Raw genomic sequence first — 20,961 nt, 5'->3', positions numbered from 1 at the left:
TTTTCAGCAACTGGAAGAGGGACATTACTTAAGGCACTCCCATTTTGGGCTTCACGGCAGCTAGGACCATGATTCTGGTGGAGATGTAAAGGGAACAATCTTATCTTTCATAAATAACCATGGTTCCGTGTGGTATCTACCACAATTTCTATTTATATGGGCAGGGCCATCATGGGGGGCCATCTAGTTGGACTGTGTTCAAAGGCCCCCATTTTCTAATCAAAAGAGGGCCTAAGGGGCTCGCAGTACCCACTAACACCTCCCTCCATAACCGGGCCCTTCCAGTCTGGGAGCATGACTATGAAGTTACGTGGCCGCGCAGGCCCTCACACTATGATGTCACATGGCCGCGACCTGCATCCTCATATTGATGCACCCAGGCTGGACGAGGAGAAGACGGAGCCGCGGGGCCATCGAGAAGAAGCCGAAGGGGAGTATAAATTAGTTTTTTTCAAGAAGGCCGGTTGTGGACATTAAATTAATGATGCAGGGGGGGGGCACTTCATTTAAAGGGGGCATCTGGGGTAGAAATTTCATTAAAGGTGGGAATCTAGGGTGGACAGTTCATTAAAGGGGACATCTGGGGTGGACATTTCATTGAAGGTGGCCATCTGCTGTGAACTGACTGTGGCTGTGTCTGGCTGTGGACTGGGGGTTGGGTGACTATGGACTGGGGGGGGGGGTTTCTGAGTGCAGACTGGGGGGTCTGACTATGGACTGGTAGGATATCTATATACTGAGTGGGTACATGCTGGTGCTATCTATATACTGAGTGGGCATGACTTAAAAAATGTTTTGGTAAAAAAAGTGTATAATGTTATGTTTTAATGTGGGAACGGATGCTGGTGGAGAGGAGGCCCACAAAAATCTTTCATTTAGAAGCCCCAAAATTCATAGTGGCGGGCCTGTCTATGGGTATAACACTCTTTACTGCTGGGGTTTGTAACTACCGGTATCATATTCCTAACTTCCATTTTTCTAACTACCGATATAACATTCCTAACTACCGGTACTTCTAACTACCGGTATCACATTCCTAACTACCGTTATTTCTAACTCATCGTACCACATCACAACTCTTTTTAGTTCACTGGCATATGACTTTGGAGGTGATATTTTTATAAGGCAATTTTAAACATAAATGAGGGAGCTCTCAGTTCTGGAAAAGGAAGTATCTGAGTAACTGTTTTACAGCATGTAACATTATACTGTGAAGTTCTACTAATATAAAATGTGATAAAAATACCAAATACATAGTCAACAGTTATAATTAATGTAACTTATCTGTTTTTATTTCCTCATGTGGAATATTAGAGGACGACTTATTTCTTTGTGCATCTGGATCGTCCAAATGGAGATGCAAATACCTCAACATAGACAGCCTTGTTATATCACCAACGTTATATCTTAAGACGTCCACTGCCAAGTATAGAACGGATGATAAAGTGTTCTCCTTAACTAATATCCCGGATAGTTCTATGTTTAAAAGCAATGTCAAAGAAGATAAATCCAACACCAAACCATCGGGACCTTGTACAATAAAATATTCCTCAGCTTCTAAAGACATTAGCGCTGCAGAAAAAAGCAACAGAGTAAAAAGACTATTATGCATCACAGAAAATTTATCAAGCAGATACAAGCTGGATAGATCACCTAATGCTTCCGAAGAAAAGGTCAACATCTCCACAGATCAAAGTGAAAGAAAACAAATTGTTACTAACAGTCCTGCCGCCATACTGTGTGCAATCCATAACAATAAAGAGATCAACCGGGAAGATGCAACGGGAAAACATGCCGTAGACCTTATCGACAATTATAAAGATGCTATATTAAAACTCAGAGGCCAAAATGCTTGGAAATCATGCTCCAATTATTCAGAGAATTTGGCAAAATCTTCTTTTCATGGTCATATTCAGACATGTATCTTACAGCTTTCAAATCAAAAGCTTCCACCGTCCGTCAAGCTCCTCTCATGTGGTGACAATAGTGTGTTGTTGAAGACTGCCGATGGGAAGGTTAAAGGACTTGAAGGTCCATCTCAGAGACTTCATAGAGGTCATCATCGCAATTCATTCCCAGCCAGTCCTGTTATTACCATGAATAAGATTTCCAGAACCGACAGTGAAAAATTTGTTTGGAGCCAAAATACTCAGGAATGTTCAAAAGGCGAAATGTGTGAAGTCAACACTGGACACGTCAGGATATATCCTACTTCACCAGGGAAGGAGAATGCAGGGCACAGTCAGGTGAGGTGAGACAAATAGTAATATATCTATGAATATATCATGTTCTGTGTGGTATTACAGCTCAGCCTCATTCACTTGGTAGAAAAGAGATGTGATACCAGAACCAACCTGTGCGAAGGTGTGAAACTATATATATAGAGTCCACAGGACAAATGTGGTCCACCACCTCTCTTTATATGGCCCACAATGTCTACAAAACATGATTAGTTCTTACATGCAGCTCACTAACAGCCATGACCAGATCTTCATTGCAGCTTCTTCTCCAAGCCCTGCAATGGACTTAGCAAAGCAACTTATGTAATGTCCTTACTTTTAATGTAGGCCCACCTGCTCCAAATGTTACTGCCAATGGTGGCGTGGACGTTTGTTGGTTGTGAGGCGTTGGGGACGAGGAGAGTTTAGTAGGTGTTGAGAAGTGTATATTACATTTGTATAGTCTTCCAAGTACAATTGGACCTTTAGATGCAACCATTTGGCTGACGTGGCCCTTGGGGTACTTGACACCCCTGCTGTAGAGGTTACATTCTACTTTGATGTATAGACTTCCGTTACTGCAAAATATGAAACGTTGAAATCACCCCTCTTTCCCTAGAACTGATATAAAACATAATAAACACTAAAAATCACAGACACATTAGGTATCGCCGCATCCCAAAATGCCCAATCTATCAAAATATAAAAACGGTTATAACCGGCGGTGACCTCCGAGACGGGAAATGGCGCCCAAATGTCCAAAACACGACTTTTACACCTTTTTACATGACATAAAAAATGTAATAAAAAAATCATTAAAATGTTGCACAGATCTCAAAATGGTACCGATGAAAACGTCGTCTCATTTCGCAAAAAATGACACCACACCCAGCTCCGTGCACCAAAGTATGAAAAAGTTATTAGCGTCAGAAGATGACAATTTTTTTTTTCTTTTTTGTACACATTCGTTTAATTTTTGAAAATGTATTAAAACTCAATAAAACCTGTATAAATTTGGTATTGCCGCGATCGTACCGAACCAAATAATAAAGTATTGGTGTTATTTGGAGCGCAGAGTGAAAGTCGTAAAAACTGAGCCCACAAGAACGTGACACACACACGTTTTTTTTCAATTTTTCCACATTTGGAATTTTTTTTCCGGCTTCCCACTACATGGCAGGGAATAATAAGTAACATCACAAGAAAAGTAAAAATTTGTTACGCACAAAATAAGCTCTCACACAGCTTTGTACACGGAAAAATGAAAAAGTTTTTGAAGATGGAGAGCGAGATATGAGCGAAAATACCCTGCGTCCTTAAGGGGTTAAATGCAGGCAGTGCTTGGGTGCCACCATCTTTTATAAAAACATAATATATACCAATACAATATTTTTTTTGTTATCCTCTCTCCAAAAGCACCACAGCCTTGCAACGCTGGTGACCTGGGTTCAAGTTCCAGGGTCAAGATCTTCAAAAAGTTTGTATGTTCTCTCCATGTTTGCATGGGTTTCCTCCGGGTCCTCAAATTTTCTCCCACACTCTAAAACATACTGGTAGGTTGATTAGATTGTGAGCCCCACTGGGAACAGGGACTGATTTGGCAAGTTCTGTGCAGCGCTGCGTAATCTGTGTGCGCTATATAAATAAAGGGAGTATTATTATTATTACATGTCATAGAGGGGGATGGTCTGCCATGCCCTTTTATTTATAGCCAAAGTTCTTTAAGTTATTTAAAAAAAGACTAAAAACGAAAAACGAAACGCAACCATCATTTACATATTGGCTTGCCATATTATGCTCCCATGTGAACACATGGATCATGGGCGTCAGGTTTAATGCCCGTTGATATACAATGCGGCAGATTCCTTCTGCCAGCTGCTTAGTTTTCTAGACAAGTATTGCAGGAGCGCACATCTCAATAATGAAGTGAGGGAATACATTATCGGAAGCCATTGTATCCCACCAACTTGCTTATTATAGGGTTGCATAAAGGATCTAAAACATCATGGTAATTGCCTTCATTATTCTTCAATATGACATATAATCTGTTTCCCACAGTCATTGTTATGTGTTCAGTTATTGTTATACAGTCAGTTGTTTTGTTGTTTTGTTTTTTGCACCTTACGTACAAAGCCCTCAATAGGTACCTCAGCTCATTCACTAACATGCAAATGTGACGAGTAAGGTCGTAAAAACATTCCACATTCATAAAGACATGAAAAATAAGGGCACATTTATCATACGCTGCCGCTAATTGCGCACCCATCTGGTGCACAGGGGGTAGAGGTTGCAATTTACGATGTCTGCCCCGGGAATTGTGCAAAGATCACAGCTTGTACTCTTGTTTTCAGACAAACAAGTGGGGATAAATGTGTCCCATAGACACTGCCCCTAACCCCACCAGCGTATATTCAACACTAAATGATATGTCAATGGTGGAAGGTATCAGTACGGGATAGAGCCAAAGAAGGTGAAGAAAGAAGAATTTTCACTGATAAATGAAGATTAGAGATGAGCGAGCACTAAAATGCTCGGGTACTCGTTATTCGAGACGAAGTTTTCCCGATGCTCGAGTGCTCGTCTCGAATAACGAACCCCATTGAAGTCAATGGGAGACTCGAGCATTTTTCAAGGGGACCAAGGCTCTGCACAGGGAAGCTTGGCCAAACACCTGGGAACCTCAGAAAAGGATGGAAACACCACGGAAATGGACAGGAAACAGCAGGGGCAGCATGCATGGATGCCTCTGAGGCTGCTTAATCGCACCATTATGCCAAAATTATGGGCAACAGCATGGCCATGACAGAGTGACAGAATGAAGCTAGATAGCATCTAAAACATGCAATAATTGACCCTGACACTATAGGGGACGGCATGCAGAGGCAGCGGCAGCAGGCTAGAGAGTGGCATGGCGACATACCCTAAATGGACTCAGGCTTCAAACCAATGGGTGGCAGAGAGGAACCAAAGGAGGTGAGCAAGAAGCGCTCAAATAATATCGGTACATGATAAAAGTTTGCCAGTATATTTTGTGGATTACACAGCAGGGTGGCGACAAAGTTAACATGGAAGCCATGAAAACAACCCAAAATTCTGCCTGACACAGCTCGTTTGATAAGGGGACCATGTATGGAGGCAGTGAACTAGTAGTAGATTAAAGGTGCTGCAGTTAAAACTATGTTAGTTGGATCTTGGCATGGAGCTGGCGCTCCACTGCCAGGCGAGCTTTCGCCAATCCAAGCCCCTGTCTCTAGGCTACTCCCCAAACAGCACTTCTAAGAACCTTTTGTATAAGATCAAGTGTAGTAGCGTTCTTATAAGTTTAGGATATGCCGGGTGAGGGGAATGTAAACAGATGCGCAAGAAGCGCTGAAATAATATCGGTAAATGATAAAAGTTTGCAAGTATATTTTGTGGATTACACAGCAGGGTGGCGACAAAGTTAACAAGTTTGATGTGGAATGCCCTGTAATAGCTCTTGGGCGGTGTGCCTTTTATCGCCTAGGCTCAGCAGTTTGAGCACCGCCTGCTGTCGCTTAGCGACGGCACTGCTGCTGTGCCTAGAGCTACCGACTGATGGTGCCATGCCCACAGATGGTAATTCGGAGGAGGAGGAGGTGGAGGAGGGTTGGGAGGAGGTATAGTAGGCCTTTGAGACCTGGACCGAGGTAGGCCCCGCAATTCTCTGCGTCGGCAGTATATGACCAGCCCCAGGGTCAGACTCGGTCCCAGCCTGCACCAAGTTAAGTGTAGTAGCGTTCTTATAAGTTTGGGATATGGCGGGTGAGGGGAATGTAAACAGATGCGCAAGAAGCGGCTGATGCGCATGGAGCTGGCGCTCCGCTGCCAGGCGAGCTTTCGCCAATCCAAGCCCCTGTCTCTAGGCTACTCCCCAAACAGCACTTCTAAGAACCTTTTGTATAAGATCAAGTGTAGTAGCGTTCTTATAAGTTTAGGATATGCCGGGTGAGGGGAATGTAAACAGATGCGCAAGAAGCGCTGAAATAATATTGGTAAATGATAAAAGTTTGCCAGTATATTTTGTGGATAACACAGCAGGGTGGCGACAAAGTTAACAACTTTGATGTGGAATCCATGAAAACAACCCAAATTTCTGCCTGACACACCTCGTTTGATAAAGGGACGATGTATGGTGGCAGCTATATGGACGACTTTTGGAGGTAGCAATGGAGACAACGTGTGGAGGCTGCTATGGAGACAATTTAATTTGGATAGTGCCTGTATGTGGCAGTCCCAAAAATTTTTCAAACCAGAGGAGCAGGTAGGTGGCCCTCCAGTAAAATGGAATAGATTGAGTGCCTGTATGTGGCAGTCCAAAAAAATTTTCAAACCAGAGGAGCAGGTAGGTGGCCCTCCAGAAAAATTGAATAGATTGAGTGCCTGTATGTGGCACTCCCAAAAATTGTTTAAAACAGAGGACCGGGTAGGTGGCCCTCCAGAAAAATGGAATAGATTGAGTGCCTGTATGTGGCACTCCCAAAAATTGTTTAAAACAGAGGACCGGGTAGGTGGCCCTCCAGAAAAATTAAATGCATAAAGTACTATAGCTAGAGCCAGTGGGCCCTGTCAAAAAACAGCCAGTTTCCTCTGCTTTACTGTACAAAGAGGAGGAGAAGGAGGAAAATGAGGAGGAGGAGGAGTGGATCAATTATTCAGGTTGAGCTTCCTTCACCTGGTGGAGATTGGAAATTATGAGAAATCCAGGCTTTATTCATCTTAATAAGCGTCAGCCTGTCAGCGCTGTCAGTCGACAGGCGTGTACGCTTATCGGTGATGATGCCACCAGCTGCACTGAAAACCCGCTCGGACAAGACGCTAGCGGCAGGGCAGGCAAGAACCTCCAAGGCGTACAGCGCCAGTTCGTGCCACATGTCCAGCTTTGAAACCCAGTAGTTGTAGGGAGCTGTGTGATCATTTAGGACGATGGTATGGTCAGCTACGTACTCCCTCACCATCTTTCTGTAAAGATCAGCCCTACTCTGCCGAGACTGGGGACAGGTGACAGTGTCTTGCTGGGGTGACATAAAGCTGGCAAAAGCCTTGTAAAGCGTACCCTTGCCAGTGCTGGACAAGCTGCCTGCTCGCCTACTCTCCCTCGCTACTTGTCCCGCAGAACTACGCACTCTGCCGCTAGCGCTGTCAGAAGGGAAATACTGTTTCAGCTTGTGCACCAGGGCCTGCTGGTATTCATGCATTCTCACACTCCTTTCCTCTGCAGGGATGAGAGTGGAAAGATTTTGCTTGTACCGTGGGTCCAGGAGAGTGAACACCCAGTAATCGGTGCTGGAATAAATTCTTTGAACGCGAGGGTCACGGGATAGGCAGCCTAGCATGAAATCTGCCATATGCGCCAGAGTACCAACGCGTAAGAATTCACTCCCCTCACTGGCCTGACTGTCCATTTCCTCCTCCTCCAACTCCTCCAACTCCTCTTCTTCTGCCCATACACGCTGAACAGTGAAGGACTCAACAATGGTCCCCTCTTGTGTCTCGCCAACATTCTCCTCCTCTTCCTCCTCATCCTCCTCCACCTCCACCTCCTCCGATATGTGCTGAGAAACAGACCTGAGGGTGCTTTGGCTATCAACAAGGGAATCTTCTTCCCCCGTCTCTTGTGACGAGCGCAAAGCTTCCGACTTCATGCTGATCAGAGAGTTTTTCAACAGGCCAAGCAGCGGGATGGTGAGGCTGATGATGGCGGCATCGCCACTGACCATCTGTGTTGACTCCTCAAAGTTACTCAGCACCTGACAGATATCAGACATCCACGTCCACTCCTCATTGTAGACTTGAGGAAGCTGACTGACCTGACTACCAGTTCTGGTGGAAGTTGACATCTGGCAGTCTACAATCGCTCGGCGCTGCTGGTAAACTCTGGATAACATGGTCAGTGTTGAATTCCACCTCGTGGGCACGTTGCACAACAGTCGGTGAGCGGGCAGTTGGAGGCGGCGCTGCGCTGCCCTGAGAGTGGCAGCATCTGTGCTGGACTTCCTGAAATGCGCACAGATGCGGCGCACCTTCGTGAGCAAATCTGACAGATTGGGGTATGTCTTGAGGAAACGCTGAACTATCAGATTTAACACATGGGCCAGGCATGGCACATGTGTCAGTCTGCCGAGTTGCAGAGCCGCCACCAGGTTACGGCCGTTGTCGCACACAACCATGCCTGGCTTCAGGTTCAGCGGTGCCAGCCACAGATCAGTCTGCGCCGTGATGCCCTGTAATAGCTCTTGGGCGGTGTGCCTTTTATCGCCTAGGCTCAGCAGTTTGAGCACCACCTGCTGTCGCTTAGCGGCGGCACTGCTGCTGTGCCTAGAGCTACCGACTGATGGCGCCGTGCCCACGGATGGTAGTTCGGAGGAGGAGGTGGAGGAGGGGTGGGAGGAGGAGGAGGCATAGTAGGCCTGAAACACCTGGACCGAGGTAGGCCCCGCAATCCTCGGCGTCGGCAGTATATGACCAGCCGCAGGGTCAGACTCGCTCCCAGCCTCCACCAAGTTAACTCAATGTGCCGTCAGCGATATATAGTGGCCCTGCCCGGCAGCACTCGTCCACGTGTCCGTGGTCAGGTGGACCTTGTCAGAAACGGCGTTGGTCAGGGCACGGATGATGTTGTCTGACACGTGCTGGTGCAGGGCTGGGACGGCACATCGGGAAAAGTAGTGGCGGCTGGGGACCGAATACCGAGGGGCGGCCGCCGCCATGAGGTTGCGAAAGGCCTCGGTCTCTACTAGCCTATAGGGCAGCATCTCCAGGCTAAGCAATCTGGAGATGTGCACATTAAGGGCTTGGGCGTGCGGGTGGGTTGCACGCCCAGCGTCTGGGGTATGGAGAGCTGAACGCTGGTGGATGCTGTGGAGGATCGTGGAGGCGACGATGGGGTTTTTGTGGCAGGGTCCTGGGCAGGGGGCTGACTATCAGCTGACACAGGGGAAGGAGCAGTGGTGTGCACGGCCGGAGGTGAACGGGCTTGTTGCCACTGAGTGGGGTGTTTAGCATTCATATGCCTGCGCATACTGGTGGTAGTTAAGCTAGTAGTGGTGGAACCCCTGCTGAGCCTGGTTTGGCAAATGTTGCACACCACAGTCCGTCGGTCATCCGGTGTTTCCTTAAAGAACCTCCAGACTTCTGAAGATCTAGCCCTCGCCGCAAGAGCCCTCGCCACGGGAGCTTCACTAGTTGACACATTTGGCGCTGATGCACCAGCTCTGGCCCTGCCTCTCCGTCTGGCCCCACCACTGCCTCTTCCAACCTGTTCTGGTCGAGGACTCTCCTCCGTCTCAGAAGCACTGTGTTCACCCGGCCTCTCAACCCAGCTTGGGTCTGTCACCTCATCATCCTCCGATCCCTCAGTCTGCTCCCCCCTCGGACTTCCTGCCCTGACAACAACTTCCCCACTGTCTGACAACCGTGTCTCCTCATCGTCGGACACCTCTTTACACACTTCCACTACGTCAAGAAGGTCATCATCACCCACAGACTGTGACTGGTGGAAAACCTGGGCATCGGAAAATTGCTCAGCAGCAACCGGACAAGTGGTTTGTGACTGTGGGAAGGGTCCAGAAAACAGTTCCTCAGAGTATGCCGGTTCAAATGCCAAATTTTCCTGGGAGGGGGCAGACTGGGGGGGAGGAGGCTGAGGTGCAGGAGCTGGAGGAGTGGCGATTTCGGTGACATGGGTGGACTGCGTGGAAGACTGACTGGTGGACAAATTGCTCGAAGCATTGTCGGCAATCCACGACATCACCTGTTCGCACTGTTCTGGCCTCAACAGTGCTCTACCACGAGTCCCAGTAACTTCAGACATGAACCTAGGGAGTATAGCTCTGCGGCGTTCCCCTGCTCCCTCATAAGCAGGTGGTGTCTCACCCCGGCCAGGACCACGGCCTCTGACCCCTGCAGTAGTTGGACGCCCACGTCCCCGCCCTCGTCCTCTACCCCTAGCCCTCGGGTTAAACATTTTTAAAATGAGAGTTATAGCTTTAATTTTTTTTTAACTTTTTTTTTGTGGTTTTTTTTTTTTTTTGTGTTTTTGAGTTTTTAAAGCCAAGTATGAAAGCACACTACTATGCCAGATGAGATGACACTGAGTTATTAAACAAAATAAACGTAAAATAAAAAAGGACAAATGGCAGACTGTGCCTAATTGAAATCCAACCCCTACTAAATTTTCCCAATTCGGTCTTTGCAATGGATATGTGCGTCACTAAGCGCAAAACACAGCGGTCGCAAGTCTCACTACAAATTGCTCACAATTGGCTAGTAGATGCACTGCAGCAAGTACAGCCACCAGCAGATCAACCAGAAATCAAATATATAACGCTACTGTAGGCGTAAGCCGTTTGGATTCTCCTATGGCTATTTTCTAGCCAAGTATGAAAGCACACTACTATGCCAGATGAGATGACACTGAGTTATTAAACAAAATAAACGTAAAATAAAAAAGGAAAAATGGCAGACTGTGCCTAATTGAAATCCAACCCCTACTAAATTTTCCCACTTCGGTCTTTGCAATGGATATGTGCGTCACTAAGCGCAAAACACAGCGGTCGCAAGTCTCACTACAAATTGCTCACAATTGGCTAGTAGATGCACTGCAGCAAGTACAGCCACCAGCAGATCAACCAGAAATCAAATATATAACGCTACTGTAGGCGTAAGTAAGCCGTTTGGATTCTCCTATGGCTATTTTCTAGCCAAGTATGAAAGCACACTACTATGCCAGATGAGATGACGCTGAGTTATTAAACAAAATAAACGTAAAATAAAAAAGGACAAATGGCAGACTGTGCCTAATTGAAATCCAACCCCTACTAAATTTTCCCACTTCGGTCTTTGCAATGGATATGTGCGTCACTAAGCGCAAAACACAGCGGTCGCAAGTCTCACTACAAATTGCTCACAATTGGCTAGTAGATGCACTGCAGCAAGTACAGCCACCAGCAGATCAACCAGAAATCAAATATATAACGCTACTGTAGGCGTAAGTAAGCCGTTTGGATTCTCCTATGGCTATTTTCTAGCCAAGTATGAAAGCACACTACTATGCCAGATGAGATGACGCTGAGTTATTAAACAAAATAAACGTAAAATAAAAAAGGACAAATGGCAGACTGTGCCTAATTGAAATCCAACCCCTACTAAATTTTCCCACTTCGGTCTTTGCAATGGATATGTGCGTCACTAAGCGCAAAACACAGCGGTCGCAAGTCTCACTACAAATTGCTCACAATTGGCTAGTAGATGCACTGCAGCAAGTACAGCCACCAGCAGATCAACCAGAAATCAAATATATAACGCTACTGTAGGCGTAAGTAAGCCGTTTGGATTCTCCTATGGCTATTTTCTAGCCAAGTATGAAAGCACACTACTATGCCAGATGAGATGACGCTGAGTTATTAAACAAAATAAACGTAAAATAAAAAAGGACAAATGGCAGACTGTGCCTAATTGAAATCCAACCCCTACTAAATTTTCCCACTTCGGTCTTTGCAATGGATATGTGCGTCACTAAGCGCAAAACACAGCGGTCGCAAGTCTCACTACAAATTGCTCACAATTGGCTAGTAGATGCACTGCAGCAAGTACAGCCACCAGCAGATCAACCAGAAATCAAATATATAACGCTACTGTAGGCGTAAGCCGTTTGGATTCTCCTATGGCTATTTTCTAGCCAAGTATGAAAGCACACTACTATGCCAGATGAGATGACACTGAGTTATTAAACAAAATAAACGTAAAATAAAAAAGGAAAAATGGCAGACTGTGCCTAATTGAAATCCAACCCCTACTAAATTTTCCCACTTTGGTGTTTGAGGTGGATATGTGTGCCACTAAGAGCTAAACACAACGGTAGCAAGTCCCCCTGCTAATTCCTCACAAAATGGTACTAGATGCAAAAAAAAAAAAAAAAAAGTAGAACGTTATTGTAGCCCTAAGAAGGGCTGTTGGGTTCTTGGAGAATCACTCCTGCCTAGCAGTAAGCTAATAGAACACCCTAACGCTTTCCCTGACCAGCAGCAGCTCTCTCCCTAGCGGCATCCAGACACAGAATGATCCGAGCAGCGCGGGCAGCGGCTAGTCTATCCCAGGGTCACCTGATCTGGCCAGCCAACCACTGCTATCGACGTGTAAGGGTACCACGTCATGCTGGGTGGAGTGCAGAGTCTCCTGGCTTGTGATTGGCTCTGTTTCTGGCCGCCAAAAAGCAAAACGGCGGGAGCTGCCATTTTCTCGAGCGGGCGAAGTATTCGTCCGAGCAACGAGCAGTTTCGAGTACGCTAATGCTCGAACGAGCATCAAGCTCGGACGAGCATGTTCGCTCATCTCTAATGAAGATATATTACAAAGTCTCACTAATACTGTACAGTCACTTTATATTTAAGAAGTTAGTGACCACTTAAAGGACATCTACCACCAGGATGAAAGACTGTATGCAAATCAGCCTGCAGGGCTCCAGGCTCAATTCATACCTATGGAGACCAGAGCCCCTAAGGCTGGTGGTAGATGCCCTTTAATGCTAGGGATTTGGAGCGCTGCATCTATACAATGTTCTCAATGAGAAACCATGAACGTGCCGCTCACTCTCCATTCTGCAAACCCCCAATTCCTGAGATAAGTCCAGAGGTAGGATCCACATCTATCATCTATTTATGAAATGTCCTGTGAAGAATTTGGAAAACCCCTCTAAAAGCCCAATTCTAGCAAATAATTCATATTATTTGTATGATGCAAAGTCACACAATCTTATAATCTATTTTCCATAGAAATTTCTCACAGTTTTCTAGATCTCAGTTTGACGACTTCCAAAAAGAAGTTTAATTGTTTACTTCCTGAGATAGAAAACCGGTTCCTGGTCATGTGATGTCACACAAATGCATGGCATGTTGTAAAACACAGCTCTGATTGCTCTCTGTGATATAACGAGCTGTGCACCTGTGTGACATCACATGACCATTTTTACCACAGTTTTTATCCACAGGATGTAAACAATTAAACTTCCTATAGAAGGACAGCAAGGGAATCATGCAGCAATTGATTGCTCCTACCTGTCAGGGACAACACAGTGATGTTGTATTCTTGGCTTGTGCTGGGCAGGACAAAGCTTAATTAGGGTAATAGGAGAAGCACCGGGGCAGCCACAGGAGCGCCAGGGCCTCATTATCATAATCTTATAATAGTTTTTTCAACAAAACCACCCAGTTCAGGGATTAAACAAGATATGTTTCTGCATCAGTGTAGCCACAGCAATCTCAAGGTATGTTTGCTTCATAAGGCATAAAAGCAAATGGTAGGTTTTCTTTAAGCTTGCTAGGACACAATCACCTAAATATAGAAGGTGCATTATTCAGCTACACATACATTGGGGCTTATTCACTCCCGCAGCTGCATTTCCGTCAGGTTTTCCAACATATTCGGACATTGCGCCACAGGTATTTAGAAGGCTATTGTGTTGCACACGAACGGATTAAGTCACAATTGCATGTGACACACATCGGGGGTGGGCCGTCGGACGATCCGGCAGATTCAGACAAACTGCGGGATTTAACTTAAATATTGTGTCGCAAGCCAACGCACTTACATGCACCGGAAGGAAGATGGTGAACTCCAGCGGACCTGAGCGGGGAAGCGACACATGCAGGATATTGGGTGCACAATCTTCTTGAATCGCGGCACAGTGCATTGTTGTCGGACAATACACTTTCGGGATCTCCTCTGGACTGGGAAAGTAAATGTGTCCCATTATATGGTAGTGATTGATCTACTTCTGCAGCAGTCATTATTTTGCAGAAGTGAAGATTATTGCAATCACTGTTAATTTAGCAATATGATGGATCTTCACCTGATAAATGCTATCTGCATGCATTCAAGCTCCACGCTGTATGGGCCACATTTATTAAGGGCTGTGCACCAGTTTTCTGTCGGACTTTGCACGTTCCCAACACAATACAAATTTTTTTGCACAAAAAGGGAGGTGCACAGTCGGACCTTGCGTCACATTTATCATACAGAGTCCTACAGATGTGTGTTGTTAAAGCTGCACTAAAAAAGTGGAAATCCTGAATCTGGCGCCCCCTGCACTATACACAGGGAAACTGCACAGTTTGTGTTGTTTTTGATAAATGTGGGCCTATATCTCTTTGTATAGAAAATACTGAATACATTGTTGCTGTGATAATAGAAACATTTTCAGTAAAGTAAAAAAAAAAATACACATCAAAATAACAACACACATTGACAGGCTGGTAAGGAACAGAAATCTACCACCACATCATGATAAACCAGGGACACTTACTCATATATCCAGGCACAATGAATTTAGTTATCTTCTTATATTTGTTATCCATGGACTTCTTCTTTCTAAAATCAACTTTTACAATTATGCTAATAAACCAGAAGCTCTGCTGGGCGAGCCCTTCTTTGTTCCATCTTCACAGGCTATTACTATGTGCAGGAGCATGTCTCACTCTCCCCCTGCTCCCTCATCACTTCCCCCTGAGATTACACCAGAGAGAGGGAGGAGAGAAGTGCCGAGGGAGCAGGGAGGAGGTTTAGATGTGCTCCTGTATGTGCCTCTTTTTGGTACCTTGTAATGCAGCCCCCTTGCCATCAAGCATGACTTTCAGGAAGCCTAATGACATAATGCGGGATTAAAACCAAACCAGTATACCTATTCCAGAAGAAACTGACTCCCAACTGTAACAGCGCTGTTTTGACATGGTTGAGTCTCTACATTGTAGGGGAATGGTTTAGTTCAGTGAGAGGCTTTTGGCTAGGGTCATGGAGCAAGAGTTCTCCTTACAGATACTTTGCCAATTAAGGCTGCCTTGCAGGCTTTGATCCCACATAATGTTGTTAGGATTCCTGAAAGTCATGGTTGACGGTAAGGGGGCTGCCTTGCAAGGTAGCAAAAGAGGTGTGGTTTTCCTTGTTCCATCCCAGATAACTTATTAACATATTTCCCTGAATTCTCAATAGGGAGAGCACCCCCTAACAAACCATGAGATGTTGAAAGGCTCTCCACAGGCGATGGACGCTCCTATTAGAGATATAACTACCATACATACTTGAGTATAAGCCAAGTTACCTAATTTTACCACTAAAAAAATAGGAAAACTTATTGACTCAAGTATAACTCTAGAGTGGGAAATGCAGCCACTACTCTCTAATAACATGTCCAGCAGTCTCCCCTCATGAATGAATGTCCACCACCGTTCTTCCAATTAATATACTGTCCAGCAGAGGGCCCCCATTAATATAATGTACAGCAGAGTGCCCTCATAAGTAGAATGCCCAGCAGAGCTCCGCTGGAAGTAGAATGAACAGTAGAGTGCCCCCAAGAGAAGGCAATAAAGTTAGTACTCACCCCTGGATCTAACACCAGTCTTCATCTTTTCCCTGCAGCACCTCTTCGGGTTCTTGGCCAGGCCAGCAAATGCATGTCCATGTGATCTACCGGCACAGAGACTATGACGTCAGAAGGTGGCGACACTGCCGCTTATTTTCTTTGCTGGTAGATCACAGAGACATGCACAGAATTGTGCAGAAAAACCTGGCTTCTACTTGAGTATATATGGTAACTATTAGACAGATTCCTGTAACACAGTTATAAATAATGTTCTCAGCTTAGCCTCCCTGACAGTATACTTATGGCATCTCAACTTATTTTGAAGATTGGTCACAGGACATCTCTAGCTAGAAGCTAGAGATATTAGCAAACCAGAAGAGAAGGCAACTGTAAAAATCTAGATCAAGTCTTTTTAAAGCAGAAGAGAGGCTGCATAGCAAAAAGGAATAGAGCAGTGTGTAGAAAGATAGCACCGAGTGTGATATACAGGTATGTGATGTAGGGATGGACACTTGTGTTTCCTCTGAAGGTCTTCAGCATCTGCCATTACAAAGGAGTTGGATAACGGCTGTAGATTTGAGAAGGTCAGATGTTACTGCCAATATCAAAGCCAGTATCCTACACCGTGTGTGTACTTTTTCTTCAAAACTTTTGTTCTAAAATTCAGGAGAAGCTTTTCAATGAGAAGAATGTGCATAAATAAAATTGGGTTTATTCCTGTACTTTATTTTTGTCATATAGATTCTTGACAGAAAAAGGAATATTTTTGGCAGGTGTTCAGCATAACTGTCACAGCAGTTCTGGTATTTTATCGTCTACCATTCCCACCGATGTAATAAGACATATTCCGAGCATCAGAAAAATATAGATTTCTACTTCCTTTTTCTTTATTTAAATAGTGTTCAGGCCTGATAAACATCAGGAATTCTTCTTTTTCAAAATTTTAAAAGCCAATATCACAGAGGTGCATGACAGAGGTATATGGGCATAATGGGAAAGATCACATTTATCTGTCCAGTACAGCAGAGCTTATTGTTACCTCAGCCAGTTCAGGTAGCTGAACCTTGGCGGGATCCATGCCCGGCTTCAGGGGTAATGGACCCACTGGACCACCGCGGACGATTTAAACCGACACCTGGGACCGGAGTCTAAGTGGTATCCGGTTTTCACCAGAGCCCGGCGCAAAGCAGGTTGGACTTGTTGTGGCCGTTCCACAGGCACTACTTGTCCGCAGTGGCGGCCGAGGCAAAGTACAGAAGCAACGTAAGGCAAGCTTGTGGTTGGGGCCAGACAGGAGGTCGAGACAGGAAGCACAGGATCAGAGTCGGGGACGTAGCGGTAGGTCAGCACAAGCAGCACAGGATCGGACTCAGGACGGAATCGAGGTCACAACGGGAAATCAGGATAATTGCAAAGGTAATGGAACAAAGCTTTCTTTGAGGCATAGAAGCACAAAGATTCGGCAGGGGACTCAGGAAGGGGTTGGGAATTTATCAGGGCAGGCGGCCAGCTAGCGTCAATTAGCGGCACGCTTAAATCTTAGCGAGCCGGCACGTGAGCGCCCTAGGAGACTGGGACGCATGCGCTGGACCGTGGGAGCCGCTGAAACAGGAGCCAGGGAAGGTAAGTTTCCGTGCAGTCTGGTCCGGGGGCAGAGGGAGGAACACAGGTGCGCCTGTGACCCGGGATATGGGTCGCCCGAGCACCCGTGCCTGTGACACTTCGTTGATATGCGGAATGGATCTTTTGCTCACAATTCAGGGGTGTGAAGAGGAGAGAGCCCCGCAGTTCAGTGGCCTTGCACTGGGTATTCCTGTCCCACACCTGGGCAATGCCTGTAGCTTATACCAGGAAAGACCTGGCATAGAACTGCCCTGTGGGATCAGTACAGCTGTGCTGGAGCCTCCTGACAGATCCTAAAGCTGCCAGGGGGCAGGGGCACCATAATAAGCTGGTGCACTTTGCACCAGTGTATGATAAATGTGCCAGAAAGCGTATATTTATTGGACTTATGCAAGGTTTAAATCTATTGTTATCAAACAGTTTAAAGGAAATCTGCCACCAGGATGAAGGATTGTAAACCAAGAACACTGAAATACTGGTGTGTGCCCCCTCTGGGAGGATCCCCTCTTATTTTAGCTTCTTATACACTTGTTTTTATAGAAAAAGGGGTTAAAATGTATGCAAATGAGCCTGAGGGTCTCTAGCTTCAATTAACAGCTATGGAACCTGGAGCCTCGTAGATTCATTTGCATAAATTTTAAGACATTTTTTTCTGTAAAAACAAAGGCATAAAAAGCTTAAATGAGCAGATCCAGAGGGGGCAACATGTAAGTGTGACTGTTTTACAATCCTTCTTCCTGGTGGTAGATATACATTTTATTAGTTGGATGTATATATTGATCTAACAATTCACTATACATTGTATTTCATTTATTCTGTTTGTAGGATGTTTGGGGGTTTCCTGCCTTTCATCCATACCCTATGAAAACGCAGTATAGTAGTGCCAGCTCCTCAAGAGGCCAAACACGGAGCGGTAAGGTAAGATACGGTGAAATCTCATTGGAGAGTAACGCATGAAAAATGATCCAAAGTATAACGGGGAAAACGTATGGAATGTATTCTGTATATTGGACTGGGTGCTGCATGACATGGGGGTAATATTTTGGGAGAGTGTTAGGTGTGGTAAGTGTATAATGCTCTCACGCTATACAAGACTCTAGGTTTTAAATGAGAAAAAAAAATAGAAACAGAAAAAAAGTGAAGTTCGGAGGAAAATTTGCTTATATCTCAGCCATGCACTGCCCCCGATAGGGTTATATTTTCAACATAACAATAATTTTCCCAGAATAGTTCTTTATACACACTGTACTTCCATATAATGCCTCTACAGCACAGGTTCTGCTCCGGGTGACTAACCATGAAGCCATCTATTGCTTCTTATAACTCAGGATCCAGCAATTGTAGAAATGCAATAAAAATGAAGAAGAGGTGAAGGCTGAGAAGACTTTTACTGATGAGATCTTGGTCTGAGAAGTTGTTTCTCCAGTGCTGCCTAAGTTTAACTCTTACCTCGGACGTAGACAAATGTTCTCTTTACATGTCAGTGATTATCCTTAGTGTAAAAGGTGGCAGTAATATAGAAAAACATTTATATTATTAATCAAATTTAGCCCTATACCCCTTCAATGTACCCCTTCAGATCCCTAGTGCTGACAAGCAATGATGATAAGTAAAGACTGATTTCCACCTAACTTTCCCTGTAATGTCTGTTGAGTTATCTCATCTTTCTCTATACACTGATACACAGTCCTACACACCCTACACTTTGTGCTTTGTATTATTTAATTAAAGGCACACACTGGTTACTGACAAATCTATTCTCCTTATGAAAGATAAATATTTGGAAACCCAACCCTAAAAATATTTGTAACAATAAATATTTGTAATCACTTTGATATGACCTGAGGAGGGCGGTGCAAACAAGGCATCCCAGAAATAAAGGGGTTCTCCAAATGTGGTAAAAAATCTACATATGGCCTTGGATGTAAAAAACGTAACTTATAGCGCTCACGTTCTCCTGTGCCACCCTCTGTCATTGTCGGGTCCCTGTTTGTTTACATGGGCAGGCATGGTCTGCTCCGGCAGCTTCTACCTGCCTGACACCCCCACCCGTTCCCTGTCCAAGAACCTGATACACACGTTGCGGGGACAGGTGATAGGAGGATGTTGTTGGAGCTGAGCGCACCTGCCTCTGTAAACACACAAGGGTCCCACACTGTAAGACAGTTGTGAGGCAGAACAGGAGTGCCGGAGAAGGTAAGTTTATTTTTTTTTTACAGCCCCCTCCCAGATCACCTCTATATTTTTTAACACACTCGGACAACCCCTTTAATGAAAAGTTTATACCATCTATATCAGAAGCGATATAAAAACTGTGGATCACTGTCATCAGTAAATTAACATCATGGCGGTCATTTATCTTAGCCTTTTCTCTTATCTCCAATATTTGCAACAACTTTTTTGCCACATTTGGCACATTTGTGACTATTCCACTCACCGAACAAAGTTAGACGCGCACACAAATCCACATGTGGACATATAAAAAAGCTGCAATTTTATGCACATAGTGATGAAATGGTCCCAAGCAGGTGTAGGGAAAACTTTACAAGTGGGTTGAAGAAGAATTTAATTTGCGACTTTTGTCATCATCGTCCAAGTCTGTCTATAATTTAGATAACAATTAAACTACTTTTTATTTGCAATCAATACAGAAAACAACTGTATGTATGGAGACAGAGATAAGAGAAATAAAAATAAGAGAAAAGATAAATGACCTCCAATGTCTATCAATCTCGTGATACACATGACTCACAAGCAAATGATAAAAAATACTGGTGGTCCCTGACTTAAAGATACCCCACTTGATGACCCTAAATTACAAATGGACCCTCTGTGACCTCTCTGGATGCTGGTAATTTACTATACTTTAGTCCCAGGCTGCAATGATCTACTGTGAGGTCTACAATGAAGCTTTATTGTTCATCCTTGTGAACCCAAAATGTTTAAAATACCATTGTTGGAGGCAGCAAAAAAAAATTTGACTAGATTTACAATGATAAAATACACCTGTTCTGACTTACATACATATTCATCTTCAGAACGAACTTACAGAACCTGTCCTGTACGTAACTCGGGGACTGCCTGTACAAACTTTTGCAAACAACCTCAAAAAATTCTCTCAGAAGGAGCCGTTTTATTCCCCGTATTTTAGCTTTCTCTAAATGGGAAATTACAATCCGTTCGCAGAGGACAAGAAGAATTTCATGAAAATCTAATGGCTTTCTCTGAGTTTACAAGCTATGACAATAATGGAAAAAATACTGCTAATGACAAAAACTCAGCAGCTTCTAATGTATAATATTTCATTTAAATACATTTAAATGCATGAGTTCAAGGTTTCCGCGCTGTAAATGAAAGATTAATATTCTGAAAGTAATGTAAAATATTCATGGAAACATCTCGGCAAGCTTTGAATACACCGTGAACACATTCATAGATAAAAGACCTGTTTGCCGGGGTTCAGTCTGTTACTGTAGAGCAAGGTTACAATTGAATGTTCCCATTTGGAATCCCAACACTGGAAAAAGCCTAAAAATTACAAAAACGACAGCGAGTCCCAATCACGGGATCATGGGAACTAATCCTTCCATCTAGGATTAGGTTGATTATTTCTATTTGGGGCCAGGTGGAGAGTTAGTACCTCTGCCACCCCTTTGCTATTCCTCCTCTAAAGTGTGAATGGGAAGGTAATGATTAGAGATGAGCGAGCACTAAAATGCTCGGGTACTCGTTATTCGAGACGAACTT

At 44.6% G+C, this 20,961-nt stretch overlaps 1 protein-coding gene across 3 annotated transcripts in view; it reads left to right on the top strand.

Annotated features, from left to right (window-relative positions):
* The window catches only part of LOC140105067 (uncharacterized), a 90,153-nt gene that overhangs the window by 44,770 nt on the left and 24,422 nt on the right, over positions 1-20,961 (top strand). For 2 of the 3 annotated variants that reach the window (XM_072128958.1, XM_072128959.1), the window contains exons 3-4: positions 1,315-2,246; positions 18,040-18,132. In XM_072128958.1, coding sequence (XP_071985059.1) covers positions 1,315-2,246; positions 18,040-18,132 — 1,025 coding nt within the window. Of the gene's footprint in view, positions 1-1,314; positions 2,252-18,039; positions 18,133-20,961 lie in introns of all 3 variants that reach the window. The other variant, XR_011850485.1, reaches the window with a different exon arrangement.

The sequence above is a fragment of the Engystomops pustulosus genome, chromosome 10, assembly GCF_040894005.1.
Source record: "Engystomops pustulosus chromosome 10, aEngPut4.maternal, whole genome shotgun sequence".
Lineage (NCBI taxonomy): Eukaryota > Metazoa > Chordata > Amphibia > Anura > Leptodactylidae > Engystomops > Engystomops pustulosus.
This window is presented reverse-complemented; position numbering and strand designations above follow the sequence as displayed.